Source organism: Lepisma saccharinum, chromosome 1 (assembly GCF_977018435.1).
Source record: "Lepisma saccharinum chromosome 1, izLepSacc3.1, whole genome shotgun sequence".
NCBI classification, from domain to species: domain Eukaryota; kingdom Metazoa; phylum Arthropoda; class Insecta; order Zygentoma; family Lepismatidae; genus Lepisma; species Lepisma saccharinum.
Window position 1 is genome coordinate 99,823,551 of NC_139229.1, and position 23,747 is coordinate 99,847,297.

General features: G+C 36.7%; 1 protein-coding gene across 10 annotated transcripts in view; it reads left to right on the forward strand.

Moving 5' to 3' along the window:
• LOC145998714 (uncharacterized) overlaps positions 1-23,747 on the forward strand; it is a 372,904-nt gene that overhangs the window by 329,922 nt on the left and 19,235 nt on the right. For 8 of the 10 annotated variants that reach the window (XM_083135223.1, XM_083135230.1, XM_083135259.1 and 5 more), the window contains 4 exons: positions 4,105-4,871; positions 7,500-9,705; positions 10,647-10,745; positions 11,328-11,564. In XM_083135223.1, the coding sequence (XP_082991349.1) occupies positions 4,105-4,871; positions 7,500-9,705; positions 10,647-10,745; positions 11,328-11,564 (3,309 nt within the window). Of the gene's footprint in view, positions 1-4,104; positions 4,872-7,499; positions 9,706-10,646; positions 10,746-11,327; positions 11,565-16,364; positions 16,499-22,118; positions 22,234-23,747 lie in introns of those variants that run through there. The other 2 variants (XR_014443344.1, XM_083135290.1) reach the window with 2 other exon arrangements.

The window sequence follows — 23,747 nt, forward strand, 5'->3', positions numbered from 1 at the left end:
TTTGCCTAATAATAAACTGAGTAAGTAATAACAGTTTCAAGATAATTACATGTAGTTGGATGTTTTGCATAAACGAATTCAATAGCGACACTAAATTGGAAATGCAATCTTTCTGCCATTCTCCTCGAATTCCTACCTTGCCTCTGTAATAAATTCTGACTCTCGTATTTTGAAATTCGAAAAGTCTAGCATAATTCCCTTACAGTAGTTCTTGGGGTGAAAATAAACTTTCTGTAAGTTCCCTAGCAACGTCCGTTTGCATGGTGAAGAACAAGCACGGCAAACGCTCTAAATAATTGTTTGTTATTATACCTCTAAACATTTAATTAAAACAACCACGATGTAAATATATTCGCATTGAGTTTACCAATATATACGTAAGTAATTGATTCTGGGCTGAAACTCCTTATGTAGATGTCACCCTTGTTTAAGGCACCTTTTCGAACCAGGTGTTGATTCATCTGTGTGTGATCTGTGACAAATATAATGTAGCTAGACAATTAAGAATTGAAGGAAACAATGTGTGCAAAAAAGAAAAGCCTTGGAAACGGTTGCTAGGGACGTGAAAAAAGGGCATTTTCACCCTTAAGGAAGGGCCGATTGAGCGATTTTTGAATTTTCTCGGCCTTTTGGGACGATTTCATGGGGGGTCGTAATCGGGCGTTTTTCGCCTCCGGGGCTTCCTTCATGGAGAACATTTATGTCAGTGAGTGAGTGAGTGAGTGGTGGGATTGGGGCTATATATATATTGGATAATACTGAGAGGATATTTTCACTTGTAGTCTCTGCTGTACATTAGACCTGCTAAAGGTGTTCAGTAGAAAAACATTGGGTTTCAGTAGATTTTTGAGAACACACTAGGGTTACAATTGATAACAGTAGATTTTGTCTACTGTAAACAGTATAAATTTAAATTTCCAGCAGGCCATTCTTCTTACATAGTTGTTATTTGGTTTGGTAAATTTGCATGTCACAAATGTTCCCCTCTTTAGAGAAGCAAATTTTCTCTACTTATCCTCCACTATTTCCCATGAAAAACTGTTTTTAATGTCTTAAGGACAGAGGAAAACAATCACTTTCTTTTTTATACATCAAAGGGGTCATCAATTTTACCTGTTTTAGGAATTTCTATGAATTGAAATATTATGTAATTCACTGCAATTTCGAACATAGCAATTTTATAAGATGAATACATATTAATAACACAAACCAACTTTTCAATATTAAAGGTCACTCAGCAATGCACAATAATATAACTGATAAAGAACTTCACACACTCATCCCAGTTTATCTCTGCATTCCTGAATAGGTTCAAGATTTTTTTGTTAAGTTTCAAGTTTCTAAGCAACACACACAGATCAGAGTTTGCACAACAATTAGAGGATTGTTATCATGTTCTTATACCATGTAATGCTCCTTCTCATGGTTACCATGACATTCCATAAATCAATTATTAAATATTTGCAATGCCCAGTGTTTAATACATGGTGGTACAACAAAATTTACTGTATTTTCTGGGGTCAAGACTAAGTTACAGAACCTGTTCTCTTTAAATATGAGCACATCAGTAGAACAAAATGTATGTATTTTCCACTTATACAAACACTTTGCATGTACTTTACTTACAACACTACACCATATTCTAGCCAAGTCTCTACCTGATACAGTATCATCCTGGTTTTGATTGTCGGTGGAGGCACATTGCAGATTGAACTCTGTAGATTCAATCTTGATTCTCCTGTCAGAGCATAAAGTGGATTTCAAACAGCACAGTTGTAGCAATGTATGTGTCAATTAATATTTTAAGATTGGCTTCATTTAGATTTATTGATAGATTGATTTTGCTTTATTTTACTTTGCTTTTTGTACCACTCTTGGCTAATTTACGAAGATGGGGGATGAGTGATGATGTGATGAAATTGATAAATGGACACTCACAAACATCCATGCCCAGGCTGGGATTCGAACCCAGGAGCCTTAGCATCGTAGCACGCTGTGCTAACCAGTCCACCACGGGGGCCAGCTCATTTAGTTTTAGAAAGATGGTATAAATATGGAAGTAAACTAGCTTCAGTCAGTCTTCAGCAATACCTGTCAAATATACAGGGTGGCACCAAGCTGACTGACACATTTCAAATTTGAATACTGTGCCTGTGTGATACCTTGTTGTGATTGGCGGGAAGGGAAACGGAAGAGTATGCCATTTCATATAGTCAGTTGCAAGACAGCGTTAGAAAATGAAACAACGTGTTACCTGTGTTATTACAAAACGAAGTCTGTGACAGGAGTTCAGTATGTTTTTAGATGACAGTTCAGTGTTTGTCGACATGAACACATACCGTCTTGAAATACCATATTGGCTTGGGTGAAGAAATTTGAAAATCGAATCATGACTATTAAAAACTAAAACAATTCACTGTTTATGAAGTTGCAGCTATTGATGAGGACCTATGGAGGCACGTGTATGGCAACTTCCAGACACACTTGCAAAAGCATTGATGTAAATGGAGGCAATCTGCTTATGCAATATTCAAAAGATAAGCTTGTAATCTGTAAGTAATAAATGGCATACTTGGACATGTTTATGGATCGTTTAGCCTTTTCCCCGCTGTTTCCATATATTATCTATGACCATTTGAAATGTGTCAGTCAGCTCGGCGCCACCCTGTACTTATGTGCTTACATAAATAGTATTTCCTGCATGGAATCCCATTTGAAAAAGTTATCAACTGAATTAATGTTAGTCAGGCTCTCTGGTGAAGTGGTTGACATAACAAATTATAAATCCAAGATCCTGGGTTCAAATCTGGAATGTTTCTTTTTGATGGTACTTTTATCATCGTGGTCAATCTATATGGGTGTTTTGAAATTATTTCTATCTTTACCCAATATACAGGGTGATTCATAAGTCCCAGGACACCATTTTTTTCTCTGAAACGGATGCTGTAATGGCAGATCCAACTTCACCTGAGTACATCGGGGTAAGGGGCCGATATGTGAGGGTGCTTCCAGGACATGATCACCATCTTGAAGTCCGCCATATTGGATCGAGGTCAAATTTTTCAAATGGCAAGGTGGTCATGTGGGGGTATCAAAACACATTAGGATTTTTTTAAAAAAATGTAATGATGTAATTAGTTTTATGTATTGATGTCCGCAGGATTTTTTCCAGGGAGAGGCAAGGGAGGATTTTTTTCTAGAGGGGAGGCAAACCAGGAACATTTTCCACAATAATACTGTTGTTCCCTCAAAAAACTTTGCGTAAATTTGCATTTTTCATGTTCGTGCAATAATTAACACATATTATTGTGGCTGAAATGAAATTATGTGTGTGAAATACGTAGATAATTTTTGGTTGACTTACATTTTCCATTGGGGAGCGGGGCATGCCCCTCCCCTTCTGGACGCCCATGGTTTTGTGATAGCTGTAACGGTACAAAAGTTATTGACACTGAAAGATGGCAACCACGTGCTGCAGTACCCAGCATTATGTCCTAGAAAATGTGCTCAATGTGGTTCCCATTGTGCTGAACACACTCTTCGAGGTGTGAAATCCATGCTGCATGGACGTGCATGAGCATTTGTGGGGGTATTTGATCACAGGCCCGCATGATGCAGTAGCGAAGATGGTGTGCGTCGCAGATTATCTCAGAGATGCACCCTCATACATGGGCCTCTTACCCCGATGTACCCAGGTGAAGTTGGATCTGCCATTACCGCATCCGTTTCAGAGGAAAAAGGGTGTCCTGTGACTTTTGAATCACCCTGTATTTGCTAATACATTCAATTTTTGTTTTTCCATCTCGCAGATCAAATATATCTTCACTAGTGATGGCACCAGAGAGAAAGACGTTAAGGCAGGTGGATGCCCCTTGTGACTTTTATCACCCTCCAAGCCAATAAGAAAATCTTATAATCTTTTAGCCCAAATATGCATTTCGTATCCTATTTATAGATATGTTTAATTTGACTGCCACCCAAAAGTATGCATTTCTGAAGGTTAAAATATTTTCAAAATTTTAAGAATATTTTTCAATGACTTCATTCCATTATGCCTTATTTGGTTGTACTATCTAAAAATGTGTTTTGAACTCTATTTTGCAGGACATTTCCAAAGGATCTTGTTTACCGTGCATCACCGACAACCTCATTGCATATCAAGACAGAGGATTCTCACATCAGACTATTCTGGACAGTATTCCCGCTAAAGAAAACAAGTCTGAAAAAGTCACCTTCAGCCAGACTCCATCTCATGAAGGTAAAGATACACAAAACAGGACAGATGATTTGTTTAAGAGATCTAAGAGCATGGAGAGCCAACACTTGCAGGAGAGTGGCATATTTGAAAGCGAGCTGCCAGAGTATATAAGCCAAGCAACGCAAACCGAATGGGGAAAGGAGGAAAGCCCAAAACTGCAAATTGTCGACCTGACTGCGGAAATTGAGAAGCTTAACAGGTTCAGGGAAGAGGTGGAGAACACCAAGCGAGGTTTGCGAGCCGTCAGCCTCACCGACGTCCGGGCACCCGAACCGGTGTTGCCGACAAAATCGTCAAAGTCAGGTGGTTCCGTGAAAGACTTGCGAGACAGCTTCAGAGAACTTGCGACGTCGAAGGCATTAGCGGAGGGTGAACTTCATTTGCTGAAGGAAAGGCTGAAGACCTGTGAAGAGAAAGTGAAATTGTACGAAACCAAAGGTGACGAGCAAGTGAGGAGATGGTCGGAGAAGCTGAACCATGAAGCTTGGCTGAAAGTGCAGCTGAAAGAGCTAAAGGAAAAAGTCACAAAATTGCTGTCGGAAAATCACAGGCTTGAGGAAGAGAGATGCGAGTTTGAGGAAGCTGAAAACGACACAAGGCTTAAATATCAAAAGTAAGTGCAGTTGCTACAATATTTCTTAGATATAATACCGTATTGCTTTCTTTAAAAAATTCAAATTTGTGGTTGCCCAGATTTCAAATTATCCATAATTCACTTTTAGTGTAATGAATAACCCAGAATTGGTGTGATGGATACGATACACAGTGGACTCATTTTAAATCGAACTCCAAGGTGACACACACAAAAAAATTGAATTATCTAAAATTCAATTTAACAAAAGCCTGCATTATTAAAGAAAATATGTAAAACCCAATTCATCTACCATGACTCATAATAAATATTTTTTTTTCATTACTTTTAATTTAGGTTGATAGTGTGTTCACCAGTATCCCATACTCTCTAGTGATGCTTTTCTTCCTCACACCTCTTTCTGCTTCTTTTAGAATTTCTACTTTTTTCCCTTATGTTAGGCTAGTATACTTGCCTTGCTTTGACACTCCAAACAGTATAATGTGACTAATCACAACTGACAACTGAGGAAAAGATAGAAGACTTTCACAAATCATTTGCTACTGATGGGGGAAGGGATTCAATTGATTGATTGATTTAGTTTATTTTACTTCACTTTTATGCCACTTTTGCCATAAAAAAAATGAGGTGGGGAAATTACTGGGTGGCTTTGTTCAGATCAGGTGGAGTGGTTACACTAATGACTGATATATAGGCCCTTTCCCATCTTTTGCAAACTGAGGTGTTGGCTGGTTGGGGTAAGAGATGAATGATGACGCTACCTGGAAGAAGTCATTGAAAGGGATATTATGGTGGTTGGTATGGACGGTGACAGTGAAGTCTAGGTTGTGGGTGGAGGAGTGGTGGTTATTGATGCGGGAGGTTGAGGGCAGTTGATGATTCTCCCAGGTACATGCTCACCTGCAACATCTGTGGTAATTTATATATGTATATACCAAATTTGGCATATTTAGTGGCATGATTTCAGTATTGTCAACTATGATGGAAGGAATACTGGCAATGCAGTGTGAAGAATGTGCAGCGTTGGTGGAAAGCTGCTGGATGTATTGAGACCTTGACCTGGTGACTGGACGAGATGGCAAAATCGGAACTATTTGTTCCGCCAACTGTTGAATTTGCATTAAGGATATATCTAGTTCTTGTTCATTACTTGTTAACATTCCTAACTCCCATTGTAAAATACACATTTCTTTCAAGCAACACACAGCTACAACTACGAGCGTTTACCAAAAAAGACCGGTGCCTCCAACAATGTTTTCTCCTTCCATTATTTGTCAAATTATTTATCAGGATAAACGTAGAGAGTAAAGAAAAATGGGATAGCGAGATGTTGTGTAAATAGGCTCAGACCATGTTCTGATGGAGTTACTCCATCCTCCAGATACATACCTGTGCTCTTTCTTCTTCGATGTTGACTCACTCAAATCATATCCGAAACAGATCTCGAATTTTCCTTCCGATTTTCTCAGATCAGTTCGGTTGCTTAGATATCAAAATTCCAATACCTGTCAATTCAGATCTGGCTGTCAGGCTGGTACCTTTCCACTGGATGAGGCAAGTAATGAAGTTTGTAAGGTCTGCATTCCAAACTGACGAGAACTTCCGTCTCTGTAATATGTCTTTTTATGAATACCTTCTAATTTTTACTTACAAGTCAACATTATAAATTTCATACACACACAAAAAAAAATTGTTGACATTCTTGCCCCTAATATTATGTGAAGTTGGTACCTTTGCTAAACACTGTCAATATGTCTTTTAAATGTTACAAAATACCTCATGGTAGGTACCACACACACACATCATGTTGCAGATGCATGAAGGTTATGGATGTCAAGCTTCTTGAATGCTCATGAGACAGATAATGTCATCCTTTTTGTTTTTGTAATCTCCTAATGTGAAAATCAAAGCAGTTGTGATATTATTATTATTAAATTATTAGGGATGAGCCGATGTATCGGTATCAGCTGATATCAGTGGTATCAGTATCAGAAAATATCGGTTTGAATTCATTTGCCGATACTTTCTGGCATATTGGTCTTTCACTGGGTCTGCAAAAACGCCACGTGACACTTTCACAGAGTCTAATTATCCTGGAAATTGTTCAAAATTCAAACTTTTATTTTGTTTTGCACAAAAAACTGTATTTTGTAATTACGTAACATCTATTTATCAGTATTCTGATGTAATTCTTGAATATTCTGAAGCAACTTTCTTGGTAAATTGGTGCATGTAATTGGAGAAGAATATTTACACACCAATATTGATCAATATTTTGAACAAATTTTAATTATTGCAATTTTAAAGTATCGGTATCTGTGGGAATCTGTAAGAGTATCAGCATTGGTATCGGTTCAAAGTGGTATCAGCTCAGACCTAATTATTATTGTTATGCGTTGTATCTTCTGTAAGTACCAATCTAATTGTTTTCTTTTATCGAGAAGTGAAGACAAGGAAAAATATAGTGTTACAGGAATGTACTTAGATTTTAGAATTCCATGTTACTTTTAATGCAACTGGAATAATACTGTAGCATGTGGCAAGAACTATTTTGCGTTTATATCAGATTAAATAGATAAAAACTAAAACATTATATGTAAAACTAATGCCTACTGTTCTATCATTTATTAATTCTGGTTTTATTTTCAGGATGGAAGAAAAGTTGAAAGCAATGAATGAAAAGAGGTTCATCCTGCAAGCTGAGCTTCAAGAAGACAAAAAGATCATATCTCAGCTTAAAACAACCCTTGCCGACTGCCAGAAGAAAATGAAAGAAGCCAAGACTGAAATGAGCTACTGGGAAGGACTTGTGCAAAAGTACGAGCAAAGAAACTTTGAACTGGAAGAGTTAGAAGTTGATCTACGTTATCGACTTCAAACTTTTGAAAATTCCGTCCCTGCGTTAGTTCTTTGGAATATGTGGTGCATGTTTAACCCTTCATACAAGGTGCCAGACACTTTGCGTAGTGACTACCTCAGTGAAACCAGCTCCTCCACGTGTACTGCCTTGGTACTGTACGACCCGTCGAAGGTTGTAAACGCAAAGTCACCGAGAGGTATTAATAGGCCGTCAGTTTGTGAGCAAAGCACGCAGACAGAAGGTGAGGTATCGTTACCATCAAGTCCCGAAAGCACATGCGATATTAGTAATTTGTGGGTGAATAGTAGGATGTTAGACAACAACGGTCTTCCTAGTGAAGAAATCCTTGCTTTCCACAATGTGAGTCTTGATAAAATTTCTAAACCGCAGTCAGGCTCACAGTCAGCAGCTAACATTACCCAAGACATTCCCTCTGAAAGCACAAACGAAGCATCTTCAGCAGATGCTGAAAAACCTTCTCCCATAGTTGAACCCATAGTTTGTGCAGAGGCTGCTGAGTTGCTCGAAACAAAATCAGCACCTTCTGCATCCAGTGTGTATGCAGATGCTAGTGAAGTGTCACTCTCGAGTTCCGTTTGTAATCAAAGTGAAACCTTACCTTTTAACTGTAAATGTGATAAATGTGAAATTGGCAAGTTGGCATCGAAAAGTGATGTACTCTCCTTGAAGACTGAGAACGAAAAGCTGCAGAAGAAACTGAAAGAGATATTAGAAGAAAATAAATCCATGGTTGAAGAATTCGAAGAGAACGAGAAGAAATGGAAAGCTACAGAAGCTCGCTTGAGAGCAAGAGTGGATGAACTTGAATCCGATATTGGAAAGTATCAAGATCTCTTTAAAAATGAAAAAGCCCAATTGAAGAAGAACTTTAGCAAGGAGCTTGCCATGGCAAAACAGAAAGAAGAAATTCATTTGAGGAAAATATCTGAGCTGCAAGAAGATATCAGGTCAACCAAAAGACAATTAGAAGATACCTCAGTATCCATAGCGTTAGACTTAACAGACTTCGATGCCGACGAGCAAATTTTGAAGGAAACAAGTCGAATCATTCCAGGTTGTGAAGACAGTGCCGTTGGTGATACGGTCAGGATCGGAGAACTCGCAATGAGAGACAAGAATGCTATCAAAAGTATGAGGCACTTGCTTGAATCAGAAGATGTGTTGAAGCAGAAGATTTTGGATCTGGAGAAGAAAGAAGTGGCGTACAAGGAAACACTCCAGCAGGCGGATCAGATCTGGGCGAAAATGGAAGGCGATTACCAGAAGAAGATTGCCGTGTTGGAAGAAAATGAAACCATCTTGAAGCAAAAGATCAGCAGGTTAGAAGAAAGCGAACAGCGACTCCGGCAAACGGTACGTCTCAGCAGACGCTCGAGCGACGTGAACTTGGGAGACCTTCTGGAAAGACTGATGGAAGTCGAAAAGTCTGAACTGAGCCTAAAGGACAAGGTTTACATGCTGGAGAAAACCAAAGGAGAGATGAGCATTCGTCTCCTCGAACAAGAGCATAGAGAAGAGAGGCTGAAATCTGAACTGCAGGATCAAGAGGAAGTTCTGAGCAAGATGCGAGAGCTGGAAATGGAGAACGCCAACTTGATGGAGGAGATGTCGCAGGTGGACAGCTTGAAGTACCAAATCAAGGAATTACAGCAGACAGAAGCTTTCCTCAAGGGAAGAATTGACGAGCTCGAAGTCACGGAGTCTTCGTTGCGAGAAACGTTAGCCGAAGCAGATTCGATCCTGTCCAGCAGGGAGAGAAAGCTGAAAGAGGAGATCAACAACCTCAGAGATGAAACCCAAAATTACAAGAATACGATGCAAGATATTCAACTCCAGCTAGAGGGTCACGTGAAGGAACAAGCAAAACTGAAGCTTGAGTTAGTCAAATCGAACAAGAAGAATGAGGAATTGAGGCAGGAGCTACAAGAGAAACAGAAGGCTCTGGAAGATGGAGAAAGTAACATGAGATCAGAGGTAAGCGCATGAATTATCTTTCCCAGTCATTAATACAATAAGAAAATTGTATAATCTAGAAGTAAATTACAGGCTATTATAGAAATATCGCTTAAATTGCTGATGATTTTACCAGTAAACTGATCGATATGCCATTCTACCATATTTTTACATTGAATCAGTACATTATTGAAGTAAGTCTTGAAGCTTTTCTGGCGACAAATGATAGCCAAAGATAATCTTTTCATCAGTACATTATAGCTTTAAAAACTTTATCACTATCATATTGATATATGCTGATATATGCTGATTCCAGAAATTGAAGCTTTTTTTTTTTTTTTTTTTTTTTTTTTAAATATTGTGCTCTTATACTAGTGATACCTATGAGAGACATGGTAGTAGATAAATACAGAAAAACTGGCACTCACTTTTTCCGTGAAACTGTTTTTTTCTATTAATTTCAGTGGCCACTGCCACCATCCTCGTTGGAACTTGTTGTGCATGGTTCTATTGTTGCATCAAGCAACAGCACAACAAGTTCCAACGAGGATGGTGGCAGAGGCCACTGAAATTAATAGAACTATGAAAAAAACAGTTTTGCGGAAAAAGTGAGTACCAGTTTCTCTGTATTTATATTTTTTTGTGTTGAATATGAGAAGATGCCTCATACAGAAAAGTACGTAGTCTTATCAGGACACAATCATCAAACACCACACAGCATGAAAATAAAAGGCATCAACAAACTATTTGCTACAGTCAATAAATAACCGGATTAATGCCGTGAAAGAGCGAGGTGATGTTCGTGTTTTTCTTTGATCCTCGTGTCCACTTCTCAGTCGCTTCCTCCGGCAGGGTGACCCCAGCATTAATCAGGTTATGTATTGACTGTACCAAATATTTCTAGCATTTTGACATTTTAATTTCTTTGTGAATATGAAAGCAAAATATTTTCTTTCATGTAGGTTGTAAGACTCAGAAGTCAGTTGGCCAGATCACATTCTCAAATGAATGAGGTGGAATGTACAAATAGTGAGCTGAAGGAGGAAGTAGACACGTTGGAAGTAAGTAGCAGTTTTCTGCATTTAATGTAAGGTATATGAGACAACAAACTAGTTTCATGTTTCTGTGAATGCAGTTGCAACATGTAACTTGCAAATATACAAATGAGTATGTTTCTGGGAAAAAGAAAACAATTTCATTTTACATTATTGCTTCCTCTTAACAATTTCTTTTTTTAAAAAATATGTATTTACTGTTGTTCCAACCATTAAAGTCAGCTTCAAAATGCCTTTTTTTTTTTTGACCTCATCCAAAAAATGTAGGCTATTGAGTTTAAAATCCATTTCAGGCCATTTATGAAAAGAAAACACATGTATATTTTTTTTGCTGTATGTTGTTATTGCAATCACAAGTGCCTATTTCAAAGATTATTGTTTTTTGAGTGCCTAATATGATTTATGTCCATCAATTTTGATACCATTTTTTTCCCCCTGTGCCTTTTATGCCTACCTATTTTCAGACTTTATCATACCTATTGATCCACAGCCTAGTCCTTATTGGTACCTATTAGTCAATCTAATCCTCAAAAAATGATCCGAGTACCAATTCAAAAGTATTAATTTACCAATGTTGTTCAATTCCAGTCCAAAGTGAAGGAATTGAAGTCAGCCTTGGAACTTCAGAAACACAGTGAAGAACAGAGCTTAATCAGGATGAACTTGGAAATCACAGAGCGGGACCAAGAGCTTGCTGAGCTACGTCGAAAGTGGGAGGACCTGTCAGCACGATGCACGCAACAAGAATTAGATATGCTTGTCGAACACGATGATGGTCTGTCGGAAATGTCCAGAAAGCTCCACAGCACTTTTGTTAAAATCCAGGTACTTAATTCTGTAACTTAACATGTTTAAGTAAAAGTAAGAATCTTATTAATTAGAGTAGGTACAGCTATTATAAGCTATTTTCTTGTCTTAGTTTACTTTTATAACAGTGTAGTACATGCTTATAGATTTTGCACACCTTTCCGCTTAATTTTTAAATGTATATTAATTTTTGCAAAGTATAATTCCAAATGTGATCTTCAGAGAGTTCATTCTGAAATTACAGTATTTGTGCTGCCAAACACAATAATTTCATATAAATGTAATTAATGCAAATGAGAATCTGCTTCTTCCTATGACAAAATGTACAGGGTGTCCCATAAGTCTAGAACCAGAAGAGAAAGTGCATCAGATTATATGTTCGAAGTGTTTGATTTTGTGTTACATACACAGTCGAATACTATACTTCCACTGTGCCAGAACTAATTTGATCACATCTGCTGGAATTCAGTGACATGCCTCAACAATGTGTTGTTTCAGATGGTGAACACTGAATTTTCACCTCATACAGCTCAACTTTCAGATGGCCCAACAAATAACAGTCCAGAAGATAAGATGTGGACTCTCTTGGTAGGGCGATCGACAACCAATCCATTGATGACGAAAATGCTCATCACACTAATGTCACATTGCCACAGTGACGTGCGGTGACGTCGACACTTGGGGTAGCAATGAGTGGCGTGCCCAACGGGTCATAATCCCCCCCCCCTTTTAGGGCCCAGTATTCCTAAAAGAAGAACGTCAAATACAGGAAAAATTGCAAAGTTAGGAATGACTACAAAAAATTGTACACATAACTTCCACCCACTTTCGAAAATCAGAAACGATTTGATTTGACTACTGAGACAGAGATGCCGGGTTTGAATCTCGGCTTGACAATGGGTGATCTTTGTGTGTCCCTTGCCCTTCATCAATTTTATCATATCGTCTTCGCGATTATCCAAATATGGCGGAAAGCGAAGTAAAATAAACCAAATCAAACAATCAATCAATGAATGATTTTATTTGATTAGCTTTTTTATACATTTGGTTAATCGCGAAGATGATACGACAAAATTAATGAAGGGACAAACACAAAGAACACCCATGTCCAGGTAGGGGTTCGAACCAGGAACTCCTGGTGTTGTAGCACGCTGTGGTAACCACTCCCCCACGGTTGGTTGATTTGATGGTTGATTTGACGTTTTAAGTCCACTTTATACACAGAAAGGCTAATCGGGACTAGACCTATAGTTTAATGTGGGATCCGAACCACTATATGCCTCCATCGGGTACAGATCCGGGACCACTTCCACTACCCCCACGGAGGTCGGCCGACAACAAACATGTGAGGAAGGCGCTAACCATTCGGATACGTGGGTATCGGTAAAGCAAACTGCATTTCTCCTGAGTAGTAATTTTCAATTGAATTTTTGAAATACCATCTTTATATATGATTAACGTTTTTTCAAAAATTTTGCATTGCTTGATTTCCATAATTTCCCCATCTCACGATCTCGTTACTGAAGGATCCGGGCTCGAGCCCTGGCCTTTGCATTAGTGTTTCTTTGCAACCACTCTTCACCCGTCTAATTTAATCAACGTTCATCGTCATGGCAGAAATTAGGTGAAGCGATGGAAGAGAGAAGAAAATACAAATAATTTCCTCCCAGTGCATCTGCAGGGCACTGTGAAATCAGGAGCCTAGAATTCTCTGTTTATGATTGTCCCTCACGACTTTCCAAGCTCTTAGCTACTTATTCCGATTAAATCTATACAGCTAGAAAAAGCCATGGGTAACAAAACACAACTTTAAACAAACCTTTTTTCTACTTTCTTCAATGATGTTCATTTGGCTTTTTGAATTCTGGGATCCATTTTTCATTTCTAATTTTCTCATCATTCACTGCAGGCAGTGTACAACACGTAGGAACAAGAATGCACGCTCGTCACGAATTCCGGCCTGAATTGTTCATTGTGAGGTCCCTTCATCAGTTTGATCATATCATCACTCATCCTCATTTTCGAGATAACCAAATGTGGCAGACAAGCGAAGTAAAATAAACCAAACCAACAACAAGAATTAGAACGCGCGTTCTCTTGCCCAAATAAGTACATCCGTATTTATGATTGTTTAGCTTATCCATTTTTTTATTGGAGGCCAAGAGATTAGTATATTTAAATAAAACACTACTAAAACGAGAGCAAGAGAGAGCGTGAGCAAATATTTGTTATTTAATCATTATATATTCCATATTTTTAAAAAAAGCATAAAATTTTGTCTGCACATAAGACGTTCCAATTGCATAAATGATAAAAGTACATCCCATATTATACATACATATTGTACAACGTGTAAAAAGTAGTGTAAATACAGAGGACAGAAGTACTGCAGAAAAAAATCCCCTTAGTTCTTTAGAGGATTTACAAAGGAATCGAATGGAAACCAATCCCCTATCTGTCCTATAGGAGATAGACAGAGGGACCTGAAAGCACGGGCTTTCAACCATTTCAGCGGGGGCCAGGGGGCAAAGGGAGGTAGAGGCAGAAATCTTCCCTTTCCCTTCGAAAACCCGTTTCTACCTGGAACTATGAGGCGGAGAAAGAGCGAGCTAGGCCGCTGAACGCACCGAGGGACGAGAAGCACGTGAAAAAAAGTGTTGCATATGAACTGTGTCTTCAACAAAACAATAAATATTGTGATTTTAAAATAATTAGAGATTTGAGATTGATTGATCTATCTCTGCTAGACTAGCTACTCCTCAGTGCACGTCACTGCACTGCCAGATTCTAATGTGAAAACAGTGGCGTGCGGTGACATTTTCCATTGGGGCAGCAGATCCCGAAAAATTTAAAAAATCAAGAATTAATTGCTTCTACATGGTACATTATACTGAAAAAATGAGCACTCTACCTGGTACTGTTTCCATAAAGTCTCTAAGGGCAACAATGAATGTCCTGGCACATTTCATTTTTTTCGAATTTCAGTTGGTCTGTTGTCAAACGTATTTAATGCAACAGACGATCGTGGATGATTGAAACAATTTTCAAGATTTTCACACATTGCAATATTCACAAATCCACTTTAGCACCACATAGTTCTTTCCATAGTAAATAGTAAACAATGCCAACACCAAAGTTTTTGAAGCAAACAAATAGAAATTCACCCACCTGAAAAATCGTAACTTTTCACCTCGCAAAGCACTTGAAAAAAGTGTGACCGCGGCCAGCGAGTTTTACAAACACTATTTGGTGGATGTGTCCATGGACATGTTAGCTGTCTTAATAGACCGAACACTCGGAAATGTTTATCTTCACATAGAATATGTCATCCGTGTGTCAGCTATCATATTTTCGTGTTTTAAAACTTTATAGTTTATTTATGAATATAAATTTTAACTAGCTTGGCGGATATGCCATATCGCTGACAGTATACAGTACACTTGGACACTTAATCGTGCAATTCGCAACACTGAGGACATCAGTAGAGTGATCCGATGGCACTCGGGCTTGCTTTCAGGCTTACCGGTTGGAAAACAAAATTTGCCCCAACACAACCTACCCTCCCATTTGATCCTTCAAGGTTGCCGGGGGATTTCTTGGGCTCCTGGTGGCATTATAGGTACAGGATGACCAGAGTGATACTACGTAGATGTTTTGTCAACACGCCGCGAGAGGGTGTTGATGGGCCCATATCAGAAAAGGATGAACCTTGGAGGCTTGCAGGTTGATATTCTGTTGAGGCAACCCGGAAGAAATAATGAGAAACCAAAAGTTAAAGAATTAATTTGTAACAGTTACAACAGTTGTGTTGTGTGCCACCACTGCTGGCCTTGCTGTATTGGAGTGCATGCGCATGTGTGAAACACCATCATCATGAGTCCTCAATGCTCAAATGACATTTCTAATACCAGTATGGGTAGGATAATGGAGCAAATATTTATATTGACCTATTTTCTTTCCAAGAGAAAAAAGGGGGTGGGAAGGGGTTTTTGCCTCCAAACCCCCTTCCTCTTCAGTGTGCCTGTACCTGTAGTTCGACTTATGGAACACCCTGCATCTGTTGTTTCTGGATAGTTACCTGAAATATTGGCAAATGACATTCACAATATACAAGGAGCTTTATATATCTGTCAAGTTGTTCCACATTATGCAAAGTTGAAAACTGCCTTAATTTGTATCTCTTTAACTATTAACTTACCAAATGAATTCTGCATTTTGCAAAAAAACACCCTGTTCCCCGCCACCACCTTTTAAGAAAGTTCTGATAGGATTTTCAATTCCCTGGCACATTTTCATTTTGTTTTCCAATTCACCTAAGCAAAATTAACAGATAATACTTTATGCAAGAACTAGCATCTAAGAGTGAAAAAGCATTCAAATGCAAAATGTCCATAATACAAATTCAACACAGTTGTTCCCTTTCCTAAACAGTTTTCAGCTTCTCAACCCCCCCCCCCCCCCAAATGCTTGAAATTTAAAGCTTCTGCACCAATATCGCAATACTTTAATGTTAGATTAGAAAAATATAGTGGTCTTGCTTATTGTAGGTTAGACACACTACTATTTTATATTATAGCAAAGTGCTATGTCACTGCAGAAAGTTCTGTGTAGCTTTTCTTCTGCAGGGTTCTTGGTCTGTTTGCTATATACCCATAATGTTACACAAAAAAAACATTAATATCAAGAAAACAGTTCAAAGGGAAACATGGATGAAGTACTTTGAGAATTATAATTTTGTTGTATGTTAGTTAGACTGAGAACAGGCCATAATACACAAGCTACTTTGCAATGGCTGTTATCTTTGACTTCATTTTTCAGGACCATCTTGCTACCACCAACTCAAATTGAAATTAGCATTTCTTAGTAATTATGAGTTTCACTTCAAATTGTGCTGGATTTGTGCAATACAAGATAAAAAGGAGAAGCATGCCAATTGAATACGCTCACCAACATATTTATTACTTTGTGTTTTGTTATCAAGTATTTTATGTACACAAGCCTAATAAGTAAAGGATATTTAACATGACAATATTTTCTGTATTCTGCTTTTATTTTAAGCACATGCAAAGAGAGGTCGCTGCTACTTTATGACAAGCGGTCCCAGGTTCGATACCTGGTGGTTTGAATCCCACTTCAAAGTGTAGATTCATTACTGATTATGGAGTGTCTACCAAAATAACAAGTCCAAAATTCTTGACTTTTCCATAAGTTATTCTTGACCTTCTTAAAATTTTTCTTAACCTTTATTTATTTGATCCCTACTTAGGTAAAGTTGGAAATTAGAAATAAATGTTTATTTGATGAAAAACCTCTACCAAAAGGACAGTTAAGATGAGCACTGAAGCTGTATTTAACTTGCTTTATCTATTAATGCATCCTGGACCACAGATCCAGTATATTGAAACATTGTCAGCAACTGGCTGACGGCCACATGTGACACCGGTTGTCTTGCAGGATTGCGGTTATTGAAGTCTGCGGCAATGTCACGCGTACTTCTCTCCCCTGACAATATGATGGCAATCAGTTCCTCACGTGTTACTGGCATTTTCGTTCAGATCAGTGAAAAAGGAAATGTGCTACTCTTGACACGATCAATTCACATCATCACTCTTTTAAACTTTTATGTAAAGACAAAACACAATCGTAATTTCCATGTCAACCAATACTACAAGATATGTACATACCGGTAAGTCAATATTCGGACATTTTCAGTGATTGGTCTAAACAATAAATACCACATAATCACATACTAATGATAATTTGAACAATAAACATTTAAGCAAAAAAGGAAAGGATGTGTCACTCTCCCATGCGGGAATCACCCTTAAATTTAAAGTTAGGTGAAAACAAATGTCACAGTTGTTTTCCTGGTGAAATTCTAGCCCATTTTGATATGTCACACGACCCCCTTCCCATTTAAATTTCTGAAGTTGATTTCAAGATGGCGGACATGAAGATGGCTGCTGACCATGCAGGTGACGTCAGTGTGGTTCCCCCTTGGCCAGGCAACGATTGGTCATCGCTATTTTCATGTTCCACGCCGCAGTGGCCTTATACTGGGGGTGTTAAGTGACTTATTGAGCTGTGCTATTTTCCTGGATCTGTCCAAAGCCTTTGACTGCTTAGACCACTCTATGCTCATGCAAAAAATATACAATCTTGGCATTAGAGGAAATACATACAAACTGATAAAATCTTTTCTCACGGATAGACCACAGTACACCCAGATACTACATACTGAAAACTCCGTGGTTCACAAAATTATATCTGACACTGAATATGCAAAAACAGGAGTCCCTCAAGGCTCTATACTAGGCCCGCTACTGTTCATACTATATACCAACGACTTACCTGCTCCAGACAATACAAATATTTTAACATACGCAGATGACACAACCATAACATGCAGTGCAAATACACAAGAACAATTAGAAATACAAACCTACATATCAGTAAATATAATAACTCAGCACTTAAATTCATATAACTTGAATGTAAACTATCAAAAAACAATGTATATGGCTTTCAATCCTGGAAATAAACCCAATTTTGATAATATAAACTTACAAATAGATTGTAATCAAATCAATTATGAAAATCCAGTTACATTTTTAGGTTTAGTTATTGATGACAAATTAAGATGGTCATATCATATTGACCATGTATGCAAAAAAGTAGGGAAAAACTTATATCTACTAAAACTCCTAACACAATATAATGTGTCTGAAATAAACACAAATCTATACTATGGACTTGTATATCCATACCTAGAATATTGCATAATAGCATGGGGAGGAGCTGCACAGGAATACACTCAAAGATTGCTTACTCTACAGAAAAGAGCAATAAGGTATATGTTCAAAATACCAATTAGAAACTCATGTAGAGAATTATTTAGAGAAAATAAAATTATGACCATATATTCCTTATATATTTACAAAGTAATTGAATATGTACTAAAACACCGTAAATTAGATAAGAATTCGACAGTCCATCAGCACAACACACGTCAAAAAGAGAACTTCCACATGCAAGCACACAGACTTGTTCTCTCAGACAAATCACCTCATGTTGCAGGAATAAAATACCATAACAAACTTCCCACATACATCAAAGAAATTACAGAAACTCACAAGAAACTGAAATCAATTAAACAGTATTTAACAGATATACCTCTATATAATCTCAATGAATTTCAATAGTTAAACTGGATTAGTAAATTGAAGCATTTAAATTCTTTTGATATTGTATGTCTCCTATATTTGGATTATCTGTTTTACAAGTTTAGTATGTAACACTTATAACTGTTTATGTTTAACCCATATGATTTATTTGTATTTTTTGTGTTTGCATTTTGTTCTTTTTATTGTAATCTTACTCCATTTGTAATATTTAGTATTGTATGACGTTTTCCACACCCATGGATATGGGTCTACGGAAATAAAGAATTTATTATTATTATTATTATTATAACAAATCTGTATAACTTTTGAAAAAAAAAACTTACTTTATTGCCTATTGATTTCAACAAAGAAGTAAGTTTTTCCCCAAAAGTTACACATATATTTGTATAAGATGAGATCTCAACTGTATTTGTGCTATGAATTTAAACATAGCATTTGTTTAATTTTGTTGTGAGTACAACATATATAAACGAGTAATGTATACATATATTTATCTGCAGATTTATATTTGGGAGCTCTTTCAGTTAATTTGAATCTCTCCTGCCATCAACAATGTGTTCCTTGTTTAGCATTCTTCTGCAAATTTTACCATTTTCTAAACATTTTATATTGTTTTTTGACTTCTTTTGGTTATCTCAGCAGTGGAGATGATGTTGAATTGATATATATGTGTGTGTGTGTGTGTGTGTGTGTGTGTGTGTGTGTGTGTGTGTGTGTGTGTGTGTGTGTGTGTTATTATATATATATATATATATATATATATATATAATGGATAAAAGCAAGGAGGGCCAAAAGGGCTAAGTAAAAATCAAATAAGGTAAAGGAAACACTCACCGGACAGTAGGACACCGATGATGCTATAAATTAGCGAAAATTTTGAATTTTCCTACTGTCCGGTGAGTGTTTCCTTTACCTTATTTGATTTTATATATATATATATATATATATATATATATATATATATATATAATATATATATATATATATATATATATATATATATATATTATATATATATATATATATATGTATGTATATATATATATATGTATGTATGTATGTATGTATGTATGTATGTATGTCCATACCTTACCCCATATTTGAACCTAGGAGCTCTTGCTTCATAGTTCACTCTGCCACAGACGCTGGCAGTTTGCTGAATGGATTGAAATGTGAAAATTGCCACATGGTAAAAATAGGTACATATATGTTGCTAAATATTCCATTGCATTCACCATGTGCTTCTGCACAGAATGTAATTGGCCTTTCAATCAGTGAATATGTTTTGACTTTCTTTTTGCCAAAATGTTGACTATCTGAAACAGAAAATGCATGTGTAATGTAATATCACAATTATAATGCGTTGCCACACGTTCACATGAAAAAATAACAGTGGTATTAAAATATAATTTTCAATTATATTGAACAAAAAAATTGGCACCTTTATCTTGTCTTGAACATCAATACAGTACCCAGTGAAGAATAAAAACAATACATGTTGCACACAGTGGCGTATTTTCCCATGTTATATGGTTTACTGCAGTTAAACAACTTTTCATGCGTATAGAAAATGCTGGAAAATTTGTATCTACAGCATGATTAAAATCTTCAAAGACGATCATATTTTAAGTATCATATGGATGTCATACATTCCCTTCTTTAAACTATCATTTTAATGTTACCTGTCAATGCAATATAAGGTTTTGTTCTTCAGTTCTCCTCTTGAAGAACACAAGAGTTGTCAAAAATTTCAGGATCAAATATTCTTTTGAACATTTTTTAATACAGCAAAACAATAAACTGAATATTTATGATGTAAGATGTGAACGGTTCTCTTACTCCGCTACTTTCATTAAAAAAAAATGTACTCTTCATTTCAGAAAATATCTATTTACTTGTGAATTTCTTTCATTTGTATAAGGATTTAGATCTTTTTAACACACCTGGTTACGTCCAGAAATTGGTCGATATAGTGATATTGTCGTTATTCTATGACTAAATTTTATAGTGATATGTTTTTGCTCCTGTTGATCTAGCACTTACGTGTTTAATTATTTGTGCATGCACATGCTACAAGAACCCTTCTCTAATCAATTGCTATTATTTGAGATTGATTATATTGAGAAATTATATGATTTTAATTTTAAAATAGGAATTTAAGCTGCAGACTATTTCTTGTTTTAATAATGTATATTCTATAGTGTAATATTTTTTATGTGTATTGTTCTTTATGGTAAACAAATGTGGAAAGAGACAAATAGTTCCAGGTGTAAACACAAACATAAAATTCATGGAAACTTTATGCACATAACAGAACTTCAATTGAGGAAATATGTAACCCTTCCTCCGATATATTGCTTCTAGAATCAGACAAGAGTAGGCATATATATATTTTGTAAGATTGATGGAAAATCTTACTTCTGGAATGATTTCATGGATTAATTCAATGTTCTCATTGATCAAATATTCTGTTGTTTTGAAAAGGATTTCTCAATTTGTGGTCCTCCTAAGAAAAAAATGTCAATGATAATAATTCCTACTTCTTTCACGATAGAACAAGTTGTGGTTTTTTCACTTTTTATTTTTGTGGTACATGCATATATTTTTTGAAAATAATTTAAATAAGGTTTATTCAGTTTCATAATCATATAAAAATCATATGAATTTCCACATTTAGCAATTATTATTTGTTCAGAGATGCTTGCATCCAATTGTAAATGCTTGTTGCTTGGTAATATAAAGGGTTAGGGTTTTATTACATTTGGGAGCTCATCACTGTATTTTAGTCCTCATGAGGCTTGGTGCATAAATGAGGTCAAATATGTATACCATTCACATTAAATCATTGCAAATTAAAGTTGAATTGGCCGACATCTGTGGCAGAGTGGTTAGCATGGCATTCTACAATGCTAGGGACCCCATGCTTGATTGCATTAGCATGGATGTTCTTCATGAGAGTTCATTCATCAATTTCGTCATATCATCACTCATCCTCATCGTCGCAATTAGCCAAAAGTGGCAGAAAAGTGATCCTAATAACAAAAATCAAATCAAATGAGTTGAATTCCTACATATTGATATGTAGTGTAAAAATTGTGTTTACATCTTACCATAAATGCCTTCCCCTTCCTCCCAATATGTAAATACTACTTTATTTTTTTCTTATGATGGTCATGTATTGGTTATATTAAAAGTTGGGAAAATAGGAAACAGTTTAACATGTTTAGTAGAGCATATGTTGAACCTGAAATGGAAAAATGTGTTTCCATAGTGAAACACGAATGCTGGATCTTCTCAGAAATTCTTTCTCAGCAAATTCAAGGACCCTTACTTTTGCTGAAATAAGCAAGTAATCTGTGAAACAGCCCAGAACTTTAATGTCTTTCAGGGGTGTGAGATGTGTTCTGTAACAATCGGAGAAATATAGCAGATGTTGTTTCACAACTGAAGTCTTTAGTAAGCATCATATCAGGGATCTAAAGCTAAAAGATACCGAACTGCAGGTTAGTATTCCCCTAGCAACAAAGAATTGCACGCACGTGTTAGACAAGACTTACTAGAATGCTTCTTCTTCATGCTTCTTACGGATTTGCACTCTTTTTTTTTTTTTTTTTCTCTCTCCTTTCTGGTGAATCCAGTTTTCTTCTTTGTAACAACATGCTGGAAGGGGGAAAATACATTGGAGTGTGACCTGTTGCAAATACCTTCTTCCATCTGGTTGCACACAATTGGGAAATGGAACGTGCAGAAATGTCTTGAACATGTGTACAGCACAATTCAGGCTCTATTTCACCCAAAGAGCAGAATTTCTTAACTATCAAGCATGCACAGTTATGGTAATTTATGAACAAAGAATTTTGTGTGTTGCTTTTCAGTGTTTTTCTAATATGATAACTACAGCTGGGAATTCAAGATGGCACTACATCTGCTTCATACAGTCATCTTTCCTATATCTAGCTTCATCTACCTATAATATACGCAGCAGCAAACTTAACCAGTAACACGAATTACAATTACCGCTTAGTGTATTTTGGAATTGGAAACAAAGAATGAAAAATGAGCATATTATTGTTGGTGTAAAATGAAAATCTGACCTTCTTTTAAATATCTAAATTGCAATAGTTTATATTAATAGCATGGAAATTTTGCATTCCGTTGCATGAACATATAATTAAAAATGTTTAATTTTACTACATTCAATATAGAGCTAAAAATGTTTAAATTTACTACGTTCAATATAGAGCAAAGATAAAGATGAAAACCATAAAGGTTGTGCATCTAGATTCAACAATGCCACTATGTGAAAAACACATTGTTGCGTGGATGTATTCCTGCAGCATCCACAAACCCAACCTACTAGATATGATGTAAAAATAGCAAACTTTACATAGTAGTGTAAAAAAGTAAAGTAAAGTGCTCCCCTGTGCTTTGCACTATGCCATGAAGACGTATAGGGGGTGTGGAGTTAGGGGCTCCACACTTCCTGATGACGGGCAAAGGTGGGGGTGATGTGATCAGCAGCATGCCCCTGGTCCCCTTAACCCCCAGGTACCTACTTTATATAATGCAGGGTGGGCACTGGAGTTGCTTGAAGAGGTGGAAAAAATTCCGGTTCATCCCTGCTAATCGAACCCGGGTCTCAGTAGTCATGGTAGTCAGTATGCCAGAAGCGCATTGAACTGTGTTTCAGTACATAAATTTCACAATATGCTCGTTGCATTAAGCTGTGATGATTATATCCCGGTACCATGAGAATCTTTTATCCTTTATAGAATATTGCACACAAAACTTTTAATGTCACTGTACACCTAATGCATTCCACAAATATGATTCATGTGAATGAGGGAATGATTGAACTGTAAAATCAAACGTGTCATGAAATTTACCACAGCAAGAAGAAAAATGCAGTTCAAAAACTATTTGTATGTAATAATGAAATATTTTTGTTGATTTTTTTAAAATTAATGCCCATAATTCATGTTTGTCTCTGCCCTTAAGTCTGAATATTAAAGTAAAG